The sequence below is a fragment of the Bubalus bubalis genome, chromosome 20 (assembly GCF_019923935.1).
Source record: "Bubalus bubalis isolate 160015118507 breed Murrah chromosome 20, NDDB_SH_1, whole genome shotgun sequence".
NCBI classification, from domain to species: Eukaryota; Metazoa; Chordata; class Mammalia; order Artiodactyla; family Bovidae; genus Bubalus; species Bubalus bubalis.
Window position 1 is genome coordinate 45,131,181 of NC_059176.1, and position 26,389 is coordinate 45,157,569.

The 26,389-nt window shown below is 40.9% G+C and overlaps 1 protein-coding gene across 5 annotated transcripts in view; it reads right to left on the reverse strand.

The window, feature by feature from the left end:
- The window catches only part of BTBD1 (BTB domain containing 1), a 47,722-nt gene extending 21,582 nt beyond the window's left edge, over nucleotides 1-26,140 (reverse strand). Inside the window, exons 1-5 of one of the 5 annotated variants that reach the window (XM_025271750.2) lie at nucleotides 25,375-26,067; nucleotides 14,429-14,585; nucleotides 12,986-13,030; nucleotides 9,671-9,776; nucleotides 2,146-2,343 (exon numbers count right to left, since the gene is read on the reverse strand). In XM_025271750.2, the coding sequence (XP_025127535.1) occupies nucleotides 2,146-2,343; nucleotides 9,671-9,776; nucleotides 12,986-13,030; nucleotides 14,429-14,585; nucleotides 25,375-25,778 (910 nt within the window). In that variant the 5' untranslated portion in view covers nucleotides 25,779-26,067. Of the gene's footprint in view, nucleotides 1-2,145; nucleotides 2,344-9,670; nucleotides 9,777-12,985; nucleotides 13,031-14,428; nucleotides 14,586-25,374 lie in introns of all 5 variants that reach the window. The other 4 variants (XM_025271751.2, XM_006076587.3, XM_025271753.2 and 1 more) reach the window with 4 other exon arrangements.
- Between the last annotated feature and the right edge of the window lie 249 nt (nucleotides 26,141-26,389).

A 26,389-nucleotide genomic window follows, 5' to 3' on the forward strand; every position in this document is an offset into this window, starting at 1 on the left:
CACCTGACTTGCCTCTTGAGAAACCTATATGCAGGTCAGGAAGCAACAGTTAGAACTGGACATGGAACAACAGACTGGTTCCAAATAGGAAAAGGAGTACGTCAAGGCTGTATATTGTCACCCTGATTATTTAACTTATATGCAGAGTACATCATGAGAAACGCTGGGTTGGAAGAAGCACAAGCTGGAATCAAGACTGCCGGGAGAAATATCAATAACCTCAGATATGCAGATGACACCACCCTTATGGCAGAAAAGTGAAGAGGAACTAAAAAGCCTCTTGATGAAAGTGAAAGAGGAGAGTGAAAAAGTTGGCTTAAAGCTCAACATTCAGAAAACGAAGATCATCGCATCTGGTCCCATCATTTCATGGGAAATAGATGGGGAAACAGTGGAAACAGTGCCAGACTTTATTTTTTGGGGCTCTAAAATCACTGCAGATGGTGACTGCAGCCATGAAATTAAAAGACACTTACTCCTTGGAAGGAAAGTTATGACCAACCTAGATAGCATATTAAAAAGCAGAGATATTACTTTGCCAACAAAGGTCCGTCTAGTCAAGGCTATGGTCTTTCCAGTGGTCATGTATGGATGTGAGAATTGGACTGTGAAGAAAGCTGAGCACCAAAGAATTGATGCTTTTGAACTGTGGTGTTGGAGAAGACTCTTGAGAGTCCCTTGGATTGCAAGGAGATCTAACTAGTCCATCCTAAAGAAGATCAGTCCTTGGTGTTCATTGGAAGGACTGATACTGAGGCTGAAACTCCAATATTTTGGCCACCTCATGCGAAGAGTTGACTCTTTGGAAAACACCCTGATGCTGGGAGGGATTGGGGGCAGGAGGAGAAGGGGACGACAGAGGATGAGACGGCTGGATGGCATCACCGACTCGATGCACATGAATTTAGGTGAACTCTGGGAGTTGGTGATAGACAGGGAGGCCTGGCGTGCTGCGATTCATGGGGTCGCAAAGAGTCGGACACAACTGAGTGACTGAACTGAACTGAACTGAATGGAGAGGATATGAGGCAACTGGAATGAACACTTGACTAAGTTTGGTATTTGGCTGTGAACTGTTACAACTACTTTGGGCCACTGGTAGGATCTACCAATGCTAACATATGTACACTCTGCAGCTTTGCAATTGTACTGCTCCCACTCATAGAAATGTTCACATATAGATACCAAGCCACAGGTATAAGAATGTTCTCAATGGTCCCATATAGAAACAACACAAACGTCCAACAGTAAATCATGGTTCATCCATACAGATTATGCAGCAATGAAAACGTGTGTGGTTGTGCCACACACAGCCACGTAGATGAATCTAACAGACATAATGTCAAGAGAAAGAAGCCACACACAAAAGAATACATGCTGAATGCATGGCTTCCTTTATAATAAGTTTAAAACCAGACAAAACTCATTTATAGAAGCCAGAAAGTAGTCACCTTTGGGAGGGAGATAAAAGACTAGGAGAGACATGCATGACGGAGACTGGAGGGATATAATGTACTATAAAGTGGTATGTGTGGTTACATAGGTGTGTTCACAGTATTTATCCACTTTACTAGGTAGATGTTATAAACAATTTACAGAAAGAAAAAAAAAATGATTCCAACCAGCAAAAACAACTTGGGAGAATATTGGAACATAGTAAGAAAAATCTGAATACCTCAATAGAATAAAAGTCATGAATGTTAAGAAAAAAATACAAATGGCCAATAAACATAAAGAAGTATAATTGTAAACAGTTATGAGATTTTTTTCTTTTAAATCAATCTGGCCATGACTTAGAAGCAGAATATTCTCAGTGTTGGTACGGGAAATAAGAACTGGTCATAGAACTAAGAAGCATCAACCCTAAGGGTCAGAAAGATCTGTCATTGTAACTCTGGGTAAGGTGCTTAACCTCTCCCAGGTGCCATTCTTAAACCTATAAGATACTGTGTAACTTCTATGTATTCATAATATTTTTAAAAGATATATAACCTACAATGTATCTTCAAAGGCTATCAGGAGAACTGGAGGACATTACACACACAAATGTATATACATGAATAGCTTCTTTTTCTCTCTCGCATAGGGAGACTGACTGCCCATTGCAATAGTTTCAAGTAGATTTTGCACAAGTTACAGCCTTACCTGCCGCAAACTCCTCAATGGTCATCAACGGGAAGCGGATCAAGGACAGTGCTTTCCCCAGAACTTTCTGCTTGTTTCCAAAGGTCATAGGCAATTGTTGTCTTTGACATTCTGCTTCTGCCCATCGTACAACAGCTCCAAAAAGTCGACATTCTCTAATACTAAGAGTGTCTCTTTCTAGAACTGCACAGAGTGTGTCTACAGGTAATTTACAAAAATAAGTCAAATTAGGAATATTTTGCTATTTAACAAAATACAAATATGCTTAATTAAAATTTCAACTCTCAATAAAAAATAGGTTACTTAAAGCTATAGATTCTACATTTAAAAATATTAAAGAATTAAAGGAACTGCAAAGAATTCTTTAAAAAATTACCAGAAGGTTAATATTGAACTTATTATCATATATGAAAGCCTATATACAGTATCTCCTTATATATTTCATGCCATTTACAAGCATACTTAAATATCCAGGATAAGAATAATAAGTCAAGAGAAAAAGGCTCCCAATCAGTAATGAACAAATTCATAGAGTCTACAGATTACAGTTCATTCATTCATTCAGCAAATATTTCTGATTAACCACTCACAATGTGTCAGGTACTATTTTAGACACCAAGGATACATCATTAAACAAAAAGGCTTAAAAATTCTTTCCTTCATGGAGCTTACATTCTAATGGGAGAAACATTAAATAAACATAAGTAAGTTATAATGTGTCACATAATAAATGTAGGAAAAAATAGCAGGGTAAGTGGAATAATCAGAAATGGAGCTTAAAACAGGATGGTTTGGATTGGCCTCATTTGAGCTAAGATCTGAAGGAGGCTTTGGGTGAGGGTTGGTAGGCCAATAGACATCTCGAGAGAAGGCACTCCAGGACCAGCCAGTGCTAAGGGTCTCTTATGAGGGTGTGCCTGGCGTGTCTGAGGAAGAACCAGGAGGCCAGTGTGGTGGGAAGTGAGCGAGCAAGAGGGGAAAGTAGGAGGTGAGGAAGCTAGAACACGGGGGAAGCAGAAGGCATTCATAAGGCATCCTGCAGATCATCTGGCTTTTGAGTGGAAAAGGGAACCTCTGGAGGGTATTGGGCTGTGACATTTTATGTTCTACAAGTACCACTCTGGAAGCTGTGATGAGAAGAGATGGTAACAGAGGCAAAAGTGGAAAACACTCAGTAGGGAGCTTCTTGTGGGGTTCCAGGTGAGAGGTGATGGTGGCTTGGACCAGACACAAGTGGTGAAAAATGACAGGATTCACGGTATATTCTGAAAGGAGACAGGAGACTTTCTGACAGGAGACTTTCTAAAGGGGTGACAGGAAGCCTAAGTCCAGGGTAACTCTCAGGTTAACGGTAAGCAATGGTGGGCTGACAGTGGCACCAACTGAGATGAGAGCAACTATGCAGAAGTGGGGTGGGGAGAGGAAGTGGGGAGAGGCTGACGTTTAATTTTGGACATACTAAGTTTGAAGTCCTATTTGACATCTGAGTATAAATGTCATGACCGTAACTCAGGCCCTCACTCAGAATCCTTTTCCTCTTATCACGGGCAAAATTAAAATAGGCTGAGTTATTTTTAAGCTACAGTAAACCAGAAGCAGCAAGTTCAGAGAAAAGGGCTTTAGAGGCTAACTCATTAACATGAGATGACGTGCTGCAATCTAACAGGGACAAGAGGAGAGGAAAACTCTGAAAAGTAGACAGAAGTACTTGAAAAGGACAGTGTGGAGTCTTCTACACAGAGAAAGAGATGTTAAAAGAACTTCAGAGACCTGACGGCTTCAGTTTACAATAACTGATACTGATAATAATGACTTCTAATAACCAGAAGAATCTTAAATTATAGTCAATATGTATTGTTTAATAAGGACAAGCAAAGTAAAACATTTTTTAGGTATCTTTCTCAAATGGCCAAAATGAAAGCTTTGTTTCTTTAAAAAAAAAAAAAAAAAAAAAAGATTGTTCAAGATTTTCTAAAGACCCTCAATATAGTAGGCACTATTACAAAATATCTAACAATTGTATTTTAAGTTTACATAAAAATGAGGATGCATATTGTAGAAATCAATGAAAACATTAAAATACAGTTAAATTGCCCAGAAACACACACTTCAGAAAAATTTGTTAAAAACAAAATTTTATTCTGCAGTGGCCTACACATTCATACCAGAACCAAATATAGATTTAATAACAAACACAGGTATCATTCCAGCAAAGATGTCACAGTCCCTAGAACACAGAAGGGGCTCAACAGTATGTTAAAAATGAAAAGGTTAAACATAACCCTTTGATTTTTATAAACTCAAGCTTTTTTCTTCTCTAACAGCTGAGTAGATGTGTATAAACTAAGGCCCTAGGAAAACCCAGAAAATGAATGTAAATCAGTATACCTCAATAGTTGTAGAATTAGGAAAACATCATTACCATAATATTTAATCATTCAATAGAAAAATAGACAACTTCCAACTTACATTGTATGCTACCTTGTATGCTAGTAACTGCAGAAAAGATAAACACAGAAACTTAAAGACTTAAAAAAAAAAAAGGCACATTATACTGCCCCTGGCATAATATAAATTGATTGTTCTATCAAAGGATATATTATCTTTTTCCTTTGACAGAATGCTGCGAAAGAAACAGTATCTCACTACTTGTAAAAAGGTAAGCATATCCCTCTAGAGCACGTATTCAAACGCCACGGGAGAAAAAGCACCCCTAGAATGTAAAAAAGCTATTGAAAAAAAGCTCCTGAAGCCAGGGCTTGCTTCCTCTCAGCTCCTAGACTGCTCTTTCATTCCCAAGTCTTAACAAGTACACTTGAGACAAACTAGACTATGAGGTGAGAACACACAGGTCTTCTATTGACGGATGTGTTATAATAAGAAATGACAGCTGAGAGCCTAATAAAGATCATGAAAGCACATAAGATTATATTTATGTACATAATACAATACTGGGTTTAATATAAAACCACTGCGAGTCAAATTCAATCAACAAATATTTATGGGGTTTTCATCCTTCAAGACTTCCAGGACCCAATGGCATGACTAATGTAGAAGCTATTTACAAAACAGCTTCTTGGAGTGAGTCACCCTGATGCCGGCAGCGTTATTTCACGTGAGAGTGGACTGAAGTGGAGCACCTGACGCCCCTTCAAAGGAAAGAAATTGGGACTGAGTCATGCTTCCTTGCCAACAGGTGGAGTGTTCAGGGCTCTCAAACATCCAGTAGATCAACAAAAACTCAAAGAGCACACAATGTGCAGGTGCTGGGGCGGAACCTAATGTAGTGCCTGCCCTTCAGGATAACGCAGGAAGAGTATAAATCCTTCCCATGATAATACGCAATAGACAGGCAAACCAAGACAGAGATGTTACTGTAAACAGGAATATATTAAATTTCATGGAAGGGAGAGGGTTGCAGCTTTTAAGAAAGGAGTCTCTGCAGGGTTATAATCTGAGCCAAGACATGAAGACTGAGTAAGAACCAGCCAAGATGGGAAGGAAAGGCAACATTCTAGACACAGCCAATCAGTCTAACAAATATTAACTGAACACGTATTGTGTTCTATTGCTTTCAGTGTTGGAGGTACAGTGGTAAACAAGACAAAGGAGTTTAGAGTTTAAGAAGTTTACAATCTAAAAGGGGAAGGTCAACAATCAACATATACATAAACAAAGACCCAGACAAGATATTCAGAGAGTGATACATATTAAGAGAAAAATAAATCTGAATAATGGAACAGGGATTGTTTAGGGGAATGTGGTATCTACTTTAAGTAGGTGTGAGATGGCACATTTCAGGTCTCCTTTAACCTAAGATCTGAACGATTAGAAAGATGTAGCCATACAAAGAAGTTCCAATACTTTGGTCATCTGATGCAAAGAGCCAACTCATTGGGAAAGACCCTAATGCTGGGAAAAATTGAGGGCATGAGGAGAAGGGAGCAACAGAGGATGAGATGGTTGGATGGCATCACTTACTCAGTGGACATGAGTCTGAGCAAACTTTGGGAAATAGTGAACGACAGGGAAGCCCAGCATGCTGCAGTCCATGGGGTTGCAGAGTAAGACACGACTGAGTGACTGAACAACAATAATACAAAGATTTAGAGTGGGGAAAAGGATTCCAATCAAAAGGAATAGCAATTACAAAGGCTCAAAAAATAAAAATAACTGTGGCCAGTGTATATGGAACACAGCGAATGAGGAATAGAATGGCAGGGGACAGGTGAGAGAGAGAGAGGTTAAGTAATGACTGCCAGCTCTTTACAAAACTTCTGTTTTCTCTTCTTTCTGGGATGTGAATCATGTGCATCTCCTCGCCTCCCCTGAAGTCAGGAGAGGTCTGGTGACTAAATTCTGTCCAGTGCAGTAAGAGCCAAAACGAGGGTGCCATTTCAAGGCCAAAGCTCATAAAACATGGGTGTTTTCCCATCTGTTGGCAAGGTACAGATAATAACTCAGCCACAGGAAGTAGCAGAAAGCTAATCACCGTCCAGGGATACTGCCTCGGACTGCTGTGTGAGTGTGAAATCAATTTCTTTGTGTTGGAGTCAGTATGCGTTTGGGGGGTTTATCTGTGAAAATGTGTTGAGCTTGCATTTTGGGGTATATCTGTTATCAACACCATGCCCAAGCGTGGCCAACCCTAATAAAAGGCCTAACCATGTAGGATCTTGTAAGTTTTTTAAGTGATTTGAATCTTACTCTAATTGCAGTGGGAAGACACTGGAAGCTAAGGAGGTGATATAATTTGCTGCTGTGTAGAGAATGGACAGGATGAAAGCAGGAGTGAGTGGACAAGATGAGAAGACAACCCTCAGGATGGGAGAAAATAACTGCAAATGAAGCAACAGAGGATTAGTCCCCAAAATTTAAGCAGCTCTTGCAGCTCAATATCAGAAACACAAACAACCCAATCAAAAAATGGGCAGAAGACCTCAATAGACATTTCTCCAAAGAAGACATACAGATGGCCAAAAAACACACAAAAAGATGCTCAACATTGCTGTTATTAGACAAATGCAAATCAAAACCACAAAGAGGTATCATCTCACACCAGTCAGAATGACCATCATCAAAAAATCTACAAACAATAAATGCTAGAGAGGGTGTGGAGAAAAGGGAACACTTCTGCATTGTTGGTGGGAATGTAAATTGATACAGCCACTATGGAGAACAGTATGGAGATTCCTTTAAAAACTAGGAATAAAACTACCATATGACCCAGCTGGAGAAGACTCTGTAAGTCCCTTGAATAGCAAGGAGATCAAACCAGTCAATCCTAAAGAAAATCAACCCTGAATATTCAACCCTGGAAGAACTGATGCTGAAGCTCCAATACTTTGGCCACTTGATGTGAAGAGCCAACTCACTGGAAAAGACCCTGATGCTGGGAGAGACTGAGGGCAGGAGGAAAAGGGGGTGACAGAGGATGAGATGGTTGGATGGCATCACTGACTCAAAGGACATGAGTCTGAGCAAACTCCAAGAGACAGAGAAGGACAGGAAGCCTAGTGTGCTGCAGTTCATGGGGTCACAGTTGGACACAACTGAGTGACTGAACAACTTGACCCAGCAATCCCACTACTGGGCATATACCGTAAGAAAACCGTAATTCAGAAATACTCCTGTACCCCAATGTTCACTGCAGCACTATTTATAATAGCCAGGACAAGGATGCAACGTAGATGTCCACCGACAGATGAATGGATAAAGAAGTTGCAGTACACATATACAATGGAATATTGCTCAGCCATAAAAAGGAAGAAACTTGAGTCAGTTGATCTGAGGTGGATGAACCTAGAGTCTGTTATACAGAGTGAAATGCCAGAAAGAGAAAAATAAATATTCATACATTAATGTATATATACGGACTCTAGAAAAATGGTATTGATGAATCTATCTGCAGGGCGGGAATAGAGACAGATGTAGAGAAGGGAATTGTGGACACAATAGGGGAAGGAGAGGGTGGGATGGGTTGAAAGAGTAGCATTGAAACATACACCTCATCATATGCAAAACAGATAGCCAGTGGGAAGATGCTGTATTGCACAGGGAGCACAGCTAGGTGCTCTGTGATGACCTAAGGGGTGGGAGGGAGGCACAAGAGGGAGGGTACACACACACACTGATAGCTAATTCACAATGTCATATGGTAGAAACCAATACAACGTTGTAAAGCAATTATACTCCAATAAAAAATAAAAATAAAGTAAAAAAAAGAGTGAGTGGCAGCAGGGAGACAACAGGAGAGCACAGAGCTTATCCAGGTGAATGAGAACAGTGACTTAGACCAGGTGGGAGCAACAGACAAAGTAAGACATAGTCAGAACTCAGGATACTATTTTTTAGGGGGGTGGGATGTGGGCTGCACCATACAGCTTGTCATATTTTAGTTCTCCAACCAGGGACTGAACCTGGGCCCAGCAATGAAAGCACTAACTCCTAGCCACTGGATCACCAGGAATTTCCTCAGCATACATTTTGACTGGAGAGCAGAGAACATGTGCTGATAAACTGCATGTGGGGTATGAAAGAGAGTAGTTAAAAATAACTTCTAGGTTTTTAGTTATGCATGGTGGTGCCATTAAGGAAGAGTTAAAAAAAACAAACAAACAAAAAAAACAACACTGGAAAGGAACAGAAAAGACAACAGGGAGTATGGGACAATCAATGGCTTTCTTTTAGCTGTGCTATTGGAAATGCCTATAAGAGCTCTAAATGAAGATGTCAAGTAAATAGTTGGCTACACAAATTCGGAGCCCAGAATAAGATAAAAGATATTTTGAGCTCATTAGATGACGATGATCTTTAGAGTTACAGGCTGGATCTGCTCTTTCTGCTACCCTACATGACAAAATTCAAACTCCTGGGCCTGTGACTACATGGCCCCCACATCTTGGATTTCACTTGCCCTGCACTGCCCATCCTCTACACACGCTTTCTTCATGTGGTTCTACCTGCCTCTAATGCCCTCCCCTCTTCATTACCCAAATATTATCTATTCCCTAAGGCCCATGTCAGAACTTCCTGTGCCAAGATTCTTCTAACATCCCATTATGAGGAGCTCTCTTCACATTTTGGATTTGCATAGTAATTATTTTCTATGTATCTAGTTCCGAAAAGGCGAAAAGACATTTTGCCATATGTCATCTTTTCCATATAATGTCTTAATCTTAATTTTCACATATTTCTTCCCTGATTCTCCAAATAGATGAGTTTCCTAAAGAAAAAAAAATAAAAATCTTACCCATCTTTGTATTTCTTATAGGGCCCTGATACAATGCTATGCACATGGTGAGCATGAAAATTTGTTTGATCTGATATCTTTTAAAAGGCAATGAGGTAGTTAAGACTTTTAGGACTATTTCAGCAAAATAAAGAAAGCAAAACTCTTAAAGAGGCTAACTTAAAATCACTTGGAAAAACCACTGATTTAAAAACAGCTCCTCTGCCAACAAGGCTCACTAGTAACACATTACTGTACTTAAGAGGTTAACATTTTAATTCACAGTGAACTTACCTATGTCAATATCAGTAAACCCTTCTGCACTTATTGCATCCATTGTGTTTTTGTCTATTGTGTCTAGACAAAGACTAGCAAGCTGAGGTTCATCAAATAAACGAGCCTAAACATATAAAAAGATAGTTATTTTCACAGTTATTCTAACTTCAGACTGTCCATATTCAATGGTAATACTGTAAACAGTTATAACTGCCAATTATATAAAAACTCATACTTAAAATACAATTATAATATGCTTAAAACTTTTCATTTCAAAATCAGAAATAAAAGTGAAAAGCACAAATGTCCAAAAGATAACAATTAATTCAATTACCATTAACAACTGTTATTTTTATTTTTATATGTATATATATGCACTTATATATTATATATTTTGATCCTTAATGAAACACTCTAGGGTAGATAAGGCAGACATCTTCCCATTATACACATGAGAAAAGAGAGGCTCAGAGAGGTGCACTGACTCTAGCCAGCCATGTTCCAAAGTGAAAGTGAAAATCGCTCAGTTGCGCCTGACTCTTTATGACCCATGGACTATACAGTCCATGGAATTCTCCAGGCCAGAATACTGGAGTGGGTAGCCTTTCCCTTCTCCAGGGTATCTTCCCAACCCAGGAATTGAATCCAGGTCACCTGGATTGCAGGCGGATTCTTAACCAGCTGAGCCACAGGAGAAGCCAGCCCTTAAAGCCCAGTCTTAGGATCTTTTCACTAAATGATAACATCAATTGTCAAGCATACCAGTACAAACAGATTTTTTCCACCATTTCCTGTTTGACTGGGGGGAAGAGAATAAAGTACAAAAATTTTAGAGCATTAAAGTTCTGGGAACCTAAGCAAAAACCAGGCCTAACAAACAGCAAAGCAAATAAGTAAATTTACATGATACAATATTATACAATGAGAATGAACGATCTACAACTACACACAGCAATAGGAACAAATCCCACAAACTTAATGGTAAGCATAACGAAGTACTGTATATGTTGAGCAAAAAAGTATACAGCTGACCCTTGAACAACTTGCAGGTTGGGGGCACTGACCTCTGTGTAGTTGAAAATCCACACAGAACTTACAGTTGGACCTTTGCATCTGAGGTTCTTCCATATCCGTGAATTCAATCAACCACAAATCATGCACTATTTACTAGTTTTTACCACTTAGTGGTAAAATTTACATGTGTAATTTTTTACCACTAAGTTCAAGGCCATGTTAGTCAAGAGTCAACTGCTATATGATTTCTGCAAAGCTGAGCTTTAAGAAGTCAGAAGTCAAACTTATAGTATGTGCTTTACCTGGATGTACATTATAGTTCAAAAAAACAAGTTTAAAAGTAAGTAAAATTCTAATGTTGGCAGATATTCTAGCTGGCCAACTCAGTGTTTATAGCTGAGTTAGTATTTATGCAGAAAAATGGATTATTTTACTTTTAGGAAAAATAATTTTTGGTAAAAGTTATTTTATTCAGAGTAGCAATATTTTCAGTCATTCAATACGATGTCATATTTGCCTGGGAATCTACTGCTGCTACTTAGGAGTAAAACTAGTTTTCTCTAAATTTGAGTGTGGCACTATTTTTAATGACTGTATTGCCCCCGAGTGTTTTCCCTATGTAATCCACGCTGGAGCAGCACACTGGTTCTTTGTTTTAGAGGGACGCTGGCATAGGTCCTCTCAAGTAAATGAACATGCTCAGTTCAAATGATTCACTTGGCAGGAACAAGACATTCACATGACAATTCATGGGCTAATTCACATGACCCCACCAAAGAAAAATCTGGAGTGATGTTGAGTTCTAAGACCAACAAAGCACTGAAAAGTTCCTTTTTTCCTCAGTGACATATGTTAAGCCTTGCTACTCAAAATGTGGTTCAGAAGCACCAGCATCATCTGAAAGTCTATTAGAAATGCAGACTTTCAGGCCCATATTGCTGTGTGTAGATCTACAACAACAGGAATGAATCCCAGAAACTTAATGGTAAGCAAAAGAAAATAAGATACATGTTGAGAAAGTAAGATATAGCTGACTTTGGCTTACTGAACTAGAAAGTGGATTTTCATTGTCAAAGTTTAATTTATTGGCTTCTAATTTTTCTTTTTTTGGCCACATCGTGTAGCACATGGGATCCTAGTTTCCCAGCCAGGGATCGATCTGACCCAAGCCCCCTGCAGTGGAAGCTCGGAGCCTTAACCACTGGACAGCTAGGAAAGTCCTACTGGTTTCTAAATTTTATGACTGAATTAAAAAAAATGAAAGTAGTTAAGTGACCCTCTTCACACACAATAAAATTCTTCAGACAACAAAGAATCATGATGATCAACTTCTTCATTAGATTTTCATCACAAGTTCAGAAAAGGAAAAAAAAAATGCAAGTGGTAAAGAATCCACCTGCCAATGCAGGAGATGCAAGTCTGATTCCCCGGTCAGGAAGATGCCCTGGAGAAGGAAATGGCAACCCACTCCAGTATTTTTGCCTGGGAAATCCCATGGACAGAGGAGCCTGGCGGGCTTCACTCCATGGGGTCGGTCGCAAAAGAGTCGGATGAGACTTAGCAACTGAACAACAGATATCACTTGTTAGTTATATAATCTTTACTGAGTTATTTCACCTCTCTGTGCTTCTATATAAAAAGGGGATGATTAGAAAATCTTCACCGAGGATAGCTACAACTCCTAAAGTTATTGAAAAGATTAAATGAATTAATGCATACAAAGTATTTAGAATGGGACCTGGCACACTAAGTCACTCAATATATCTTGCAGTTATTATCAATATCACCATACTCTACTGGTTTAAGGTTGAGACCTTTTACCACTTGCTATCTTACCTTACGTTAGATATTTACCTCTTTAAGTTTCTATTTCATCTTTGAAAGGGGGATAATAATAATAATAAATAACATCACAGCTTAAAGAAGGAGTAAATGTGGTAATATATACAAATGGAATAGCCTGTGTCTGGTGTACAATACACAGAGACATGGAGTTCTGTGATTATGTCCAAGAAGAGGTGACATCAGCATGTTCTTTCTTCTGTAACTATAAATACTCAATGACCAAAGATTTACAAAAAGTATCATCATCTGTGATGTGACAGAATGCATGCACAATGGGAAACAAGTCTGACTCCACCCAGCCTGTTGTGAGACTCTGGGCAGGTAGTTAACTAGTCAGGTTTTAGTTTTTTCATTTGGAAAATGAGAGGGTTAAGCTAAGGAATAGCCGCGATTATTTCCACTACTAGTATTCAGCAGGATTACATATTATCAACTTAGACATCCCCCCCACCCCCCTCATTTTAACTCTCTCACCTCTGTAAAGACCCTATCTCCAAGTAAGGTCACATTCTGAGGGTCCTGGGGATTAAAATTTCAAAACGTGAATTCTGAGGACACAATTCACCCCCGGCACTGAGTTACAGACTAGCTTAGGATTTTTGTAAACAATTCGTAAAAGGGTATCATTACACTGTCTAAGAAGAAAAAAATCGATTTACTTATATCTCAAGTATGAAGCTCAGATTATAGGCATTTAACAAGTGCTAGCTAGTGTATGTTGAGGACTGGTTAATGGTTCCATAAATGTGTTCAGTATGTAAATATTCAGACTATACACGTATCATGATGTGTGCCCTTTTCTGTATTTAAAGTATACTCGTTGAAAATTTTCATAAGTGTCAAAGAAAGAATATTCTTAAATTTTAACTTCTCCAAAATATCATATGACATCCCTTACATGTAGAATGAAAAAAGAAATGATACAAATGAACTTACTTTCAAAACAGAAAGAGACTCACAGAAAGATTTAGAAAATGAACTCATGGTTGCCAGGGGGAAGGTACAGTTAAGGACTCTGGAAAAGTCATGTACACATTGCTATATTAAAAATGGATAACCAACAAAAACCTATTATATAGCACATGGAACTCTGCTCAATGTTTTGTGCCAGTGTGGGTGGGAGGGGAGTTTGAGGGAGGATGGATACATGTATATCTACGGCTGAGCCCTTCACTGCTCAACTGAAAGTATCCCAACATTGTTAATTGGCTATACCCCAATACAAAATGTTTTTGGTGTTCAAAAATAAAAATAAATTCTAAACCCTCGAGAAGTGGGTCACCAAGCTGACAGAATACAGTAAATCTTACAACTGCTCTGGACTTGAAATACTCAATGTTAATTTCAGACCCAACAAAAATAGAGCACTAAGGTCCAGAAAGCTTCATACTCTACTTTCAATCACAGCAGAAATAACGCCGGTCACTACTCTCAACTCCAACCCTAAATAGCTATGTAACTTTACAGAGATGAAACACCCTATTTACATTAAGGCTTGGCTCAGATGGTAAAGAACCTGCCTGCGATGCCTGCTATGCAGGAAACCTGGGTTTGATTCTTGGGTCAGGAAGATCCCCTGCAGAAGGGAATGGCAACCCACTCCAGTATCCTTGCCTGGAGAATTCCACGGACAGATGAGCCTGATGGGCTACAGTCTGTGGGGTCTCAAAGAGTTGGACACAACTGAGTGACTAACACTTTCTTCAGTTTCTTCACCTATATGATACATTAACTCTACTTTGTTTTTCTATTCTAAAATCATATGAACCTGATATATTTCCCTCAATGAAATCAGAAGACTTCATATGCTTTAAAAATGATGATCTCAGACTAATTCTCCAGGAAATTAAACATTCATATACAGTTAAACACAATTTTTAAAGTTAAAAGATACATACCTTAGCTACATCAACTTACCTGCGTAAGTAACATGAAGGCATTATCTGCCCTGAGATGTTTGGTGAGAAATTCCACACAATGCGCTTCCAAGGCTGGGACTGCGTACTTCTTAGCTGTATAAAGAGTCGTCATAACTGTTTCTGGGCCGATTTGAACTTCATCTGAATACAGAAATCTGGGAAGCAAGTGGAAATTGCAGAGACAGTCAAGAGGGTTTTAGACAAGCAATCCATTGGAGTTAAGTCTCTGAGGAATATTTGAAAAGATAATGAGCAAAGTGAAAAATAACTTGAAAAGCACATCAGACTTTCCAGGGTTATTTGCACATACATCACCTCATTTTATTCTGACTCAATCCTGAGAGGTAGGCAGTCTCCATTTATAGAGACTAAAGTTAAGTCTTCAAGCCAAAATTTTAAAGGCCTTTTAGCACTCCATAGCAGCTTTCTCTCTTCTTCACCAAAAAATGTTCACTTAAACAAACTTAGAGACAGCTTAAGTTCACATCTCTAAATGTCAAAACATCCATTTATTTCCTGATGATGGTATCTTCTTATTCTGGGCATCTTTTAACCTTTCCTTATTATCCCAGAATTAGCATTATGACCAAAGACTAGAGTATGGGGGTTCAGAAGAATAAAACAGTTTAATGATATCTTAAATGACCCCATACTGCTATGTACTTTTGGGTATATAAGTCCAATTTTCTCTTGAAATACTACCAAACCAATACCACCTTACCCACCGCCTCAGGAGCTGATTCTACCTGTTACTAGATAAATCAGATTCCTAGAACTGCACATAGAGGATAAGAATCTCAGAGAAGGCCTGGGCAGTTTCTGCTGAATTATACTGAAGCTACTGCATATTCATTTTAGTTCTTCTGCGGTTCCTCAGAGACCCTTGAGCTTACTGCCCAATTCTCAGTTACACTCAGAGCAGCTGAGGGTGCTGGAGAAATAAGGCATTGAGAACAAGTATTTTATTTTAGCAATATGAATTAAGACTTAGAACACTTGAAAGGCCATAAATATCTTTCAGAACACTATACAGTAGAGTGAGTGAGGAAAGGAGGTTCTAGTTCACGTCACTTCTCTCTGCTTTTCAATTTCTCTATTCTGGTGGCCAGAATCACTGCCCAAGATCAAATTCTAGCTGGTTACATCCCCCAACTTCCCACTTTAACCAAATGCTGACATCCCTCCAATAAGATCATTATCCTTACAACTACTTCCAGTGGAAGCTGTTCACGCCCATCCTTCCCTGGTGGCTCAGATGGTAAAGAATCTCCCTGCAATGCAGGAGACACGGGTTTGATCCCTGGGTAGGGAAGATCCCCTGGAGAAGGGTATGGCTACCCATTCCAGTACTCTTGCCTGGAGAATCCCATGAACAGAGGAGCCTGGTGGGCTGCAGTCCATCGGCTCACAAAGAGTCGGACACAACTGAGTGACTCCCTTACAACTCAAGTACAAAAGTAAGGTTGCTGTTTTTCAAGATTACATTGTTTTCAAACATTTTTCCAAAACCTTTCAAGCCATCCATCTGTATCACCCTCATAATACTCACTTAATGACATGTGTCATTTAGTGATGAGTGCACGGAATTAAAAAAAACCTTGCACGGAATTAAAAAAACCTTAAGTCTCTTATAGTTAGGGGTAGGGGAATGAATAAAAAGAGGAGGGAAAATTAGCATTTGTTGAGTCTCTATCATGTGACAGATGCCAATTCGTTTAATCCTCTCACAAAGAAGGGAGGTGCTGCTACCTGCATTTTAAAGATGGGTTAACAGGCTGAGGAAACACAAGAGCTGTCTACCATAACACACCGTCTCTGGGCTCTGACTGCTTTCAGTGTTAGACTCTCAGGCCAGTCAGGTGGGAGCCCTCTTAATTTGCCTGGACTCAAGAAGAGATTGCTTGAGTTTGAATCTATCACTTCCTAGCTACATGACTTTAAATAAGTTATCACTGTGCTCCTCTCCGTTAAAGAGATTTGTACAACAGTATCTTCTTCATAATGCTCTGGTGAGGATTAGTATCAGTTAAAATACACACAAATACTTAATAAACATTAGCTATTTTTTATACTGCTTCATTTTTTATCTCTACTATTTTCCTCTATATTTCACAAGATTTCAAGTGTTCCAGCCCTTCTATTTTTCCCCCAGCAATCATACAGTTAAATTTCTAAGCATTCTTGCCTCTTGAGTATTTTTTTTTTAACTCCACAGTACCATGTCTCATTTTTATGGATGTGAAAAATGTTCTCAGTCTCCAAGTTTTAAAAGTTCCTTTCTGTTCCCTAAATTACCTGTTTCCTCGAGGACCAGCTGTTCTTGGTCTTTATCATTCATTCATATTCTGATTGTCCTTATACGTCAAAAGTTTAATGATTATCTCCAGTGACCATTCCAGTAGCTGGTGTGTTTTCTTTGCTGTTGTGTAAGCAGGACTGCTTTCCAGCTAAAACCTTCTCCAAGATGGAGAGGTGGGTGGGCAGCTGTGTATGTGGGAGGCTCGTCTGACACCTTACCTGAGAGTGGGAAAGCAGCCTTTAGGTCAGTTACCACACCTCCTCCACCCCCTTTCAATGCCATCACCCTGAATTCCCTAAAATAAGCCAGCATCCTCCTTCTCCCCAGGTGGTTTGTCTAGTTTCTGTCAAGAGGAGACTGTCAGCTATTGCGGAGGGGGGCGGGGGCGGGGGGTGGGGGTGGCGTGCAATGGTTAGCATACAAGAGCTGGTTGACGGGATGACCTTCTCATTTCACCTTGCTCACCACACAGCTCTCAACCTAGAGCCATGCTGGGGCTCAGCCAGGAAAGACAGCCCCCACCTCCACCACAGCTCTTCCTTCTCTGGATTCTGGGCTCCAGCCACTCCACTTCATTATCAACACACTTCCAACTGCCTTGTCCCTTTTCTACATTGGCTTCCAACCTCTCTCCCTTTTTTGTCTTCACTGTAATGGGTTTATTTCTTTTGTATTTCTCTATATAGTCATTTTAACTGGAACAGACAGAAGGCTAACAACATGCTCAATTCCCTTCTTAAACGAGAAACCGATTAAGTTTTTAAGGGACAGATAGGAAGAAGTCTTCATATTTGTCTTAGTTTGTTTTCAGGAAAAATTGCTAGAGTTATAAACTATAGAGCTGAGATGCAGGGCCTTTATTACCATTGTTTGAATAGATTCAAGCTCAAGGAAACCAGTTCCACAAAATTGAAGTACATGGTTCTGTAACAATCTATAATTGGGGTCACTGACAAAAAGAGCTGGAAAAGGTTCCCACAAGAACTCCTACTTGAGATCCAAAACATGAAAAGAGGGTAGGAAGAACATTCCAGGAACCAAAGAATTGTGTTTTTAGACTATACTATATGGCCCACAGGGCTTCCCTGGTGGCTCAGTGGTAAAGAACTTGCCTGCAATGCAGGAGATGTGGGTTTGATCCGGAGGTCGGGAAGATTTCCTGGAGAAGGGAATGGCAAGGCACTTCAGTATTCTTGCCTGGAAAATCCAATAGACAGAGGAACCTGGTGGGCTGCAGCCCACAGGGTCGCACAGAGTCAGACACGACTGAGTCACTAACATATGGCCCACAACTCCATTCAAGTTGCCTTTCATGACCCAGATAACCACAATGGTATGATCACTCATCTAAAGGCAGACATCCTGGAATGCAAAGTCAAGTGGGCCTTAGGAAGCATCACTATGAACAAAGCTAGCGGAGGTGATGGAATTCCAGTTGAGCTATTTCAAATTCTGAAAGATGATGCTGTGAAAGTGCTGCACTCGATATGCCAGCAAATTTGGAAAACTCAGCAGTGGCCACAGGACTGGAAAAGGTCAGTTTTCATTCCAGTCCTAAAGAAAGGCAATGCCAAAGAATGTTCAAACTACTGTACAACTGCACTCATCTCACATGCTAGTAAAGTAATGCTCAAAATTCTCCAAGCCAGGCTTCAGCAATACATGAACCGTGAACTTCCAGATGGTCAAGCTGGTTTTAGAAAAGGCAGAGGAACCAGAGATCAAATTGCCAACATCCACTGGATCATGGAAAAAGCAAGAGAATTCCAGAAAAACATCTATTTCTGCTTTATTGACTATGCCAAAGCCTTTGACTGGGTGGATCACAATAAAGTGTGGAAAATTCTGAAAGAGATGGGAATACCAGACCACCTGATCTGCCTCTTGAGAAATCTGTATGCAGGTCAGGAAGCAACAACTGGACATGGAACAACAGACTGGTTCCAAATAGGAAAAGGAGTACATCAAGGCTGTATATTGTCATCCTGTTTATTTAATTTACATGCAGAGTACATCATGAGAAACACTGGACTGGAAGAAACACAAGCTGGAATCAAGATTGCCTGCAGAAATATCAATAACCTCAGATATGCAGATGACACCACCCTTATGGCAGAAAGTGAAGAGGAACTCAAAAGCCTCTTGATGAAAGTGAAAGTGGAGAGTGAAAAAGTTGGCTTAAAGCTCAACATTCAGAAAACGAAGATCATGGCATCCAGTCCCACCACTTCCTGGGAAATAGATGGGGAAACAGTGGAAACTGTGTCAGACTTTATTTTTCTGGGCTTCAAAATCACTGCAGATGGTGACTGCAGCCATGAAATTAAAAGACGCTTACTCCTCGGAAGGAAAGTTATGACCAACCTAGATAGCATATTCAAAAGCAGAAACATTACTTTGCCAACAAAGGTCCATCTAGTCAAGGCTATGGTTTTTCCTGTGGTCATGTATGGATGTGAGAGTTGGACTGTGAAGAAGGCTGAGCACCCAAGAATTGATGCTTTTGAACTGTAGTGTTGGAGAAGACTCTTGAGAATCCCTTGGACTGCAAGGAGATCAAGCTAGTCCATTCTGAAGGAGATCAGCCCTGGTATTTCTTTGGAAGGAATGATGCTGAAGCTGAAACTCCAGTACTTTGACCACCTCATGCGAAGAGTTGACTCATTGGAAAAGACTCTGATGCTGGGAGGGATTGGGGGCAGGAGGAGAAGGGGACGACAGAGGATGAGATGGCTGGATGGCATCACTGACTCGATGGACGTGAGTCTGAGTGAACTCCGGGAGTTGGTGATGGACAGGGAGGCCTGGCGTGCTGCGATTCATGGGGTCCCAAAGAGTCGGACATGACTGAGCGACTGATCTGATCTATTATCAGATAAGAGTTGTGCATCTCTTAAGCAGTTGGCCTGTTTTTAATCTGACAAACACTGTGAACTGTAACTGACTGGCCAGCTTTCCCTTTTCGTAATAGTTGCTAAAATGATCAAAATTAAGTCTGTAGAGTGTGTATAGCATGTATTTTTATATTAGCAGCATCTTGACTGCTTTATTTCTTACCTCTGTGTTTCTTGTTAGACATTTTAAATTGTTTTTGGAGCAATGCAAATTATAAATAAATACAAGACTATAAAGTGTAAGAAAGGGAACTCTGTGTTTCTTATGTTTTTTCCCATATCTTTCCTACAGCACCAGGCTCAGTTTTGGCACCTGGCAAAGATTTAATAAATACACGTTAGCCAACTACACAGCTCAGTACAAGTTTCTAGCTATTGATAGGGAAACCATTTTCATTTCTAATAAGAAAAAAAGCTACTTAAAAATCCAAGAATCACCCTGATTCATATTTTACATACATGTTTTCCTCACATTTTATTTAATTACTAACACTGCTGCAATTCAAAAAAACTCTGTAAGCCAATATTTACAAATTATAACTTAAAATTAAACATAATATTACCACAGTACTTTGCATTTTAAAATTAACATTCCTAATACACTACCTCTAAGAACAAGAGCACAGAGAAATAATTACAGGTCATCAAACTATTTCTGATTTTTTCCTGAAGATGAGTGGCTTTCCAAAATTTAAAACTTAGGTTACATTTAATCCAATTTAAAAATTAAACGACTAAGGTACAAACTTCATTGTAAAATAGAAAAATCGTAAGATTATGTACAAGAAACTGTGTCACTACTGATTCATTCATTTTACTCAAAAACATTTACTGAGGACTATATAATAATAGGTCCTAGAAATACAAACAGACAACACTGCCCACAAAAAGCTCATGGTTTGGTAATAAAATGATTAAAAAGTAATGTCATAATTATAACAGCATTATACATTAGGCATGATTTGATAAATAATCTCTAAAGATGGCCCCGATAAATCATGCTTTCTGTGATCCAGACCTTTACACAGAGCTGTCCCATAATTATTCTGGGCTCATCCTGATTGATTCCCTTTAATCAACAGAACGTGGCACAAGTAACACTATGCTAGCCTGGGGCCTAAACTCTGAGGATGCAGAAGCTCCTACTTTTGTGCTTTCAGGAGCCATGGCCTGCTGCTCGCCAGGAAGTCAGGCTAATAACCTTGCAAAGATCAGCTGCAGGAGCCTTGGAGAGACAGAAAGGCTCAGCCAAACCATAATGTGAATCAAACCTCCAGATGACCCTTGCCCCAACTGCTATCAGACTCTGACTGCGTGGGAGACCTGAAGAATATGCTAGAAGAACCTCTCACACAGCTGTGAAAGATAATAAGACTATGTTTAAGCCACTAAGTGTTGGAGTGGCTTGTTCTACAGCAACAGATAAAAAACTTGATACAAGACATTACATGAGGCAGAGCGCAAATCTGCCAGCAGCGACGTTTCATAAAGAGATAAAGCCTCAAGTATATCTGAAGGGTAATAATTAAGTGTGTAAACCTTCTAGGCAGACAAAGAAGTACAAAGGCAAGGAGGCATTAGAAGGCAAGTATTAAAATAAGAAAAAGACCATCAGCAGTACTGGGGTACTCAGTAGACGGAGAGGAAGAGGAAGAGATATCAAATCATAAAGGTCTTGCATATCGGCTAAAATGTTTAAATGCATCCCATACGCAAAAAGAAGTCATTAAGAGATTCAGGGGAGTACTGTGATAATGTCTAGATATCAGAGAGATAACTTTGTTAACAGCGTGAAGAATGAAGTGAGCTGAGTCTAAAGGCAGTGTGATCTGTTTGAAGCAATGCCAAAAAAAAAATTGAAAGAATTGAGTAGAACCTTCAAGATTGGTCCAAACAGGATGAGAAACAAATCGAACATAATGGAACCAAACTACAGCCTGGAGCCAAGCCCACCTGAGACATCCTCAACTGACCCACATAACAAGAATATTCAGAGGAAGAATACACGATTGTTTTTCTAAGCCCCTGATTTTTGCAGTGCTTTATAGCATTATTATGACAAAAGCTGCCTGAGACAGGACATATGAAGTATGCCTGCCTCAAAGACTGTTCTGAAATTTGGGTTCACACAAGGTGCTCAGGAACAACAGTAAGCAGAACATGGCAAGCACTCATTAAGTGTTAAGATATTTTTATTGTTGACAGTCCATCTGCATGTGTACTAAATAGACACTCATTTGTGACCGTCCAGTTGGAAACTCGGGTTGGGTTGAGTAAAGGTTCACAGTACCGCCGGGGCAGTATGTAGCGCCATAGGTTAATGGGGGAAAGGAAGACAGCAGCTACGGACAGAACCTGTGGAACAGCTGTCACCTGCTCCTTTCACTCCTTCCAGTCTAATCTCCAAACAACTGCTAGGAGTTTTTAAACCAGATCACAGCAGCCCCTGATTCCACGGACAGACAAGCCTGGCGGGCTATGCAGTCCTGGTGGGGCCACAAAGAATGGGACACTACTGGGTGACTAACACTTTCATGTTTCCTATCAACTCCCTGTTCAAAACCTTTCAAAGGATTCCCACCATAGACAGGGGGAATCCAAGTCCTTCCATGGGCTCTACAGCTGTGCATAATCCTGGCCAGCCTATCTTGTTGACCTCATCTTCTACCATTTTCCCCCTTATTCTATCTGTTCAGATCACACTGGTTTACTCTTGTAGTCTGTCTAACAGGAGCAATTTTGGGGCTTAAATACGTTTTTCCTTGCGATGAATGGTCCTTCTCCCACAGGTTGACCATCTTTCCTTAAAACACTTTTTTGTACTTGACATTTTGTCTTTGTTTCTCCCTACTAGATGATTAACTCTGTGAGGGCAGGGACTTCCTATTGTTCACTGCTGTATCCAATATCTAAAGCAGTACAAGGAAGGCAGTGTTTTTCAAATGAACAACTAAGAACATTACTTAAAGGTCTGGCAGATCAAAACGAGCAGTTTCTTAAAGTGCTTCAAACTCAAGTTCAAAAGCCTTTAAGTAATGTTTAATTCAAGTTGTAAACATAAAAGTATGCCCAAGCTAACCTGCTTTTCAACTTCAGTAAGTACCATGAGACATTTTTTTGTCACACAATAATACGTAAGTACAGCATCTCTGCTTCACAACCAGCCAATAACCTAAGTTTAAAAATCAGTCCAGAGATCACTTTCAGAATAAAACAATGACTAGAGCCTGAAGAAGTATAAGTACCCATGACCACACTGAAACTAGAAAAATTTCAAGGACTCAGATGAATTCACTTATTTTCTATTCGTGGGAAACAACGGACTGATTAACAGTTTCAGTGAAAATATGAAACCAGCATTTTCTCTCTACATTCTTATCATAGCAATCTCTGTATTTTTTAAAAGAAAAACCTACCCAACAATATTTAGATCAGTGGCTCTCAAACATAGCCAATATCAGATTCAGGGAGAGTATTAAGTATGCTCTCAAGGTCCCACTGGCAAACATTACAATATTGTAAGGAGGGAGGAAGCGAATTAAGAAATTAACAGGTGATTACAATGAAGGTGAACCAACAATTCATTAAAAAGTACTTCCAATTTAGAAAATCTAAAGAAGAAGAACCAATGCTCCCAGTCAACTTCAAACCAAATCCCAAAATGATCTAGATATTAGCTTTTGAGCTGTTGTTGTTTTTCCTTTTATAAATGTAACTGAACTAAATTACAAAACATATGAGAAACAAATGAAAAACAAGTCAACACCATCTTGCCACTCCAACACAACTTTGGTTAGCATTTCGGTATAGTTCCTCTCTCCCTTTCTCTAAGTATATCTTTGCTGTTTCTTTTCTCAGTTTTTAATTACTGTGAGCACTGTTTCAAATGCTAATTATACACATTTTTTTTCACAATAATGTTATTATCTAGTCTTCATGACTATCATACTTAGTAGATGCATTCCTGCTAAGTCACTTCAGTCAACTCTCTGCAACCCTATGGACCACAGCCCGCCAAACTCCTCTGTCCATGGGATTCTCCAGGCAAGAATACTGGAGTGGGTTTTGGTGCCCTGCTTAGCAGCTGCACCACATGCCATCAGATGGACCTAAAACCATTCCCTCTGCTACACTACTTCCTCACTACTATAAATAGTCCTGCTTAAATATTTTTGTGTGGAACATTTTTAGTACTTGACTACTTCCTACCTGTGGGGAAAATAATCTACAATGCCAAACTGTTTTCCTACCACCTTTGTCGGAAAGGTCTTGCCAGATGTTATCTTCACACACACACACACAAAACACAAAAAACCTGGAGGGTTTGTAAGAAGAGGAAAAGTACTATACTTTTAATTTGCACTTCTTTAATTGTTAATGAGGTTAAACACTGGCTGCTAATTGTATTTTTTTCCCCTAAATGATCTATCCTGTCCTTTATTCATTTTTTAATGGGATTTTGGTATTACTTTCTACCTGTGTTAACTTTGTATTCCATTTCCTACTGATCTTCCTGAGTGAGCTGTGAGCCTTTGTGGAGAACTTATCTGTTCCCTGACCTACCTGTTATGCCTCAGTACCATCCAAGCCTGTTGTTTTAACAATACATTCTATTCAGGCAGCTAAAACCATCTCATAATGAAACACACATGGTCTCTGGTATGGGCTGGCTGTTACCTCCGTCAAGTTACTTGACTTCTTTGGGGCTCAGTCTCATTAGTAAAACTGTATAAAACAATACTTCAGTTCAGTTCAGTTCAGTCGCTCAGTAGCTCTTTGCGACCTCATGAATCACAGCACGCCAGGCTTCCCTGTCCATCACCAACTCCCGGAGTTCACCCAAACTCATGTCCATCGAGTCGGTGATGCCATCCAGCCATTTCATCCTCTGTCGTCCCCTTCTCCTCCTGCCCCCAATCCCTCCCAGCATCAGGGTCTTTTCCAATGAGTCAACTCTTCGCATGAGGTGGCCAAAGTATTGGAGTTTCAGCTTTAGCATCAGTCCTTCCAAGGAACACCCAGGACTGATCTCCTTTAGAATGGACTGGCTGGATCTCCTTGCAGTCCAAGGACTCTCAAGAGTCTTCTCCAACACCACAGTTCAAAAGCATCAATTCTTGGGCGCTCAGCTTTCTTCACAATACTTACACCTTCCTAAATGGACTTTTGTGAATAACAGCTAATAATGCCAGACTATTAGCTCCCTCCATTAAATAATATTAATCAGAAGTCAATCTTCTATCCTCACATAATCAAAAAGCCAATTCTAACACTGATAGGAAGATTGTTTTTTTTAGCAAACATAATCTTGTCTGCAGGAATGCAAGCTAGCTAGAACCATACTTACTTGTTTAGGTGTTCACTTTCCTGAATCATGACAACCAATATTAATGAAAAAGGAGTAAGAATTTAAAAAAAATAAAATTAAAAGGTCATCGGTCTTCCAAGACTCTGCAACTACCCGTCTCCCCCAACAAAAACCTAAAACATCGCAAATAGGCCATTAGGGCGACTTGACCCAAACTCTGTTCTCATCACGTCCCTAATTCCCTAAAAACCCCGCTACTGGAAACGGGAAAACGCACGCTCCTGGGTCCCAGACACTAGTATTGACCCTAACGACAAGGCGGGCAGCCGTCCCGGCTGACGAATGTGTTTCGACCTCCCCGAGCATCACCGACGCGGGAAGAAACCGAGGCCGGGGGGTAAGCAGAGCCTCGCCCAAAGTCACGGCTCGGCGGCCGTCCTCACCTCAGCAGCGCCAGGAAAGCAGCGGGCTCCACGTCGGGCAGCTCGATCTCGGCCGACGTCGTGGCCATACCGCCGTTGAACATGGCGTCGAAGACGGCGCTGCCGGCGGCCAGTACGAAGCGGTGGGCTGGGATGCGCTGCGGGCCCCCGGCAGCGCCGCCGCCGCCGCGGCCCTTGCCCAGCACGAAGCGCACATCGCTCAGGAGCTCCGAGTTGAAGAGGAAGGCGAAACGCTCCTTCAGCGACGCCTTGGTCGCCTGCCAGTTGTACAGCGGCTCCCGCTTCAGGGGGAGCAGGGGCCCCAGAGAGGAAGTCGACGACGGCGGCGGCGGCCCCGCGGCGCCCGGCTCCGCTTCAGCCCCCGGGACCTGCTCGCCCGTAACTGCTGGTCCGAGCGAGGCCATCCTCCAGCGGCGCGGCTCCGCAGGCTAGAGAGAGCGGTGCCGCCGCCCAACCGCCATCGCCGAGGCCGGCGCCGCCTCCCTACCTTCCGGGAAAGGCGCTTCCGGAGGCCGCGTGCCTCCGCCGACCCCTCCCCGAGCTGTCCGGCGCGCGTCCCCGCCGCAGGGCTGGGAGGCGGAGGCGCGTCCCCGCCGCGGAGCCGCCCCAGCTAGGCCTGGCGCGGGCGGTACCCTTTGCGAGGTGCCCAGCGCTCCAGGAGATGGGAGTTCTACCGGGGCTGAAAGGCTGGCCCCTTCCTTCCCTTAGGCCCCTCCTCACCAACTGCAGCGCCTCCCACTCGTATCCAGGACGAGTTCCTAGGCTCTCCTTCTGCGAGTTACACGTCTGGAAGAGGAGGGGGTGGAGGGCATGGCCAAGAAAAGTCGTAAGAGGGGAGAAAGTGATTTCACGTGGCCCCCTCCTCTAGGAATCCTCGAAGTCACCCCTCCAGAGGGGCACTGTTCCCTGTGGTAATACTGGGAGCAAGCGTGGAGCCCTTCTACGTCTAACAGCCTCCCCCTTTCCTCCTCCCTCTTCTGCCTCTATTTTTGGTATCTATATAGATCAGGGATTC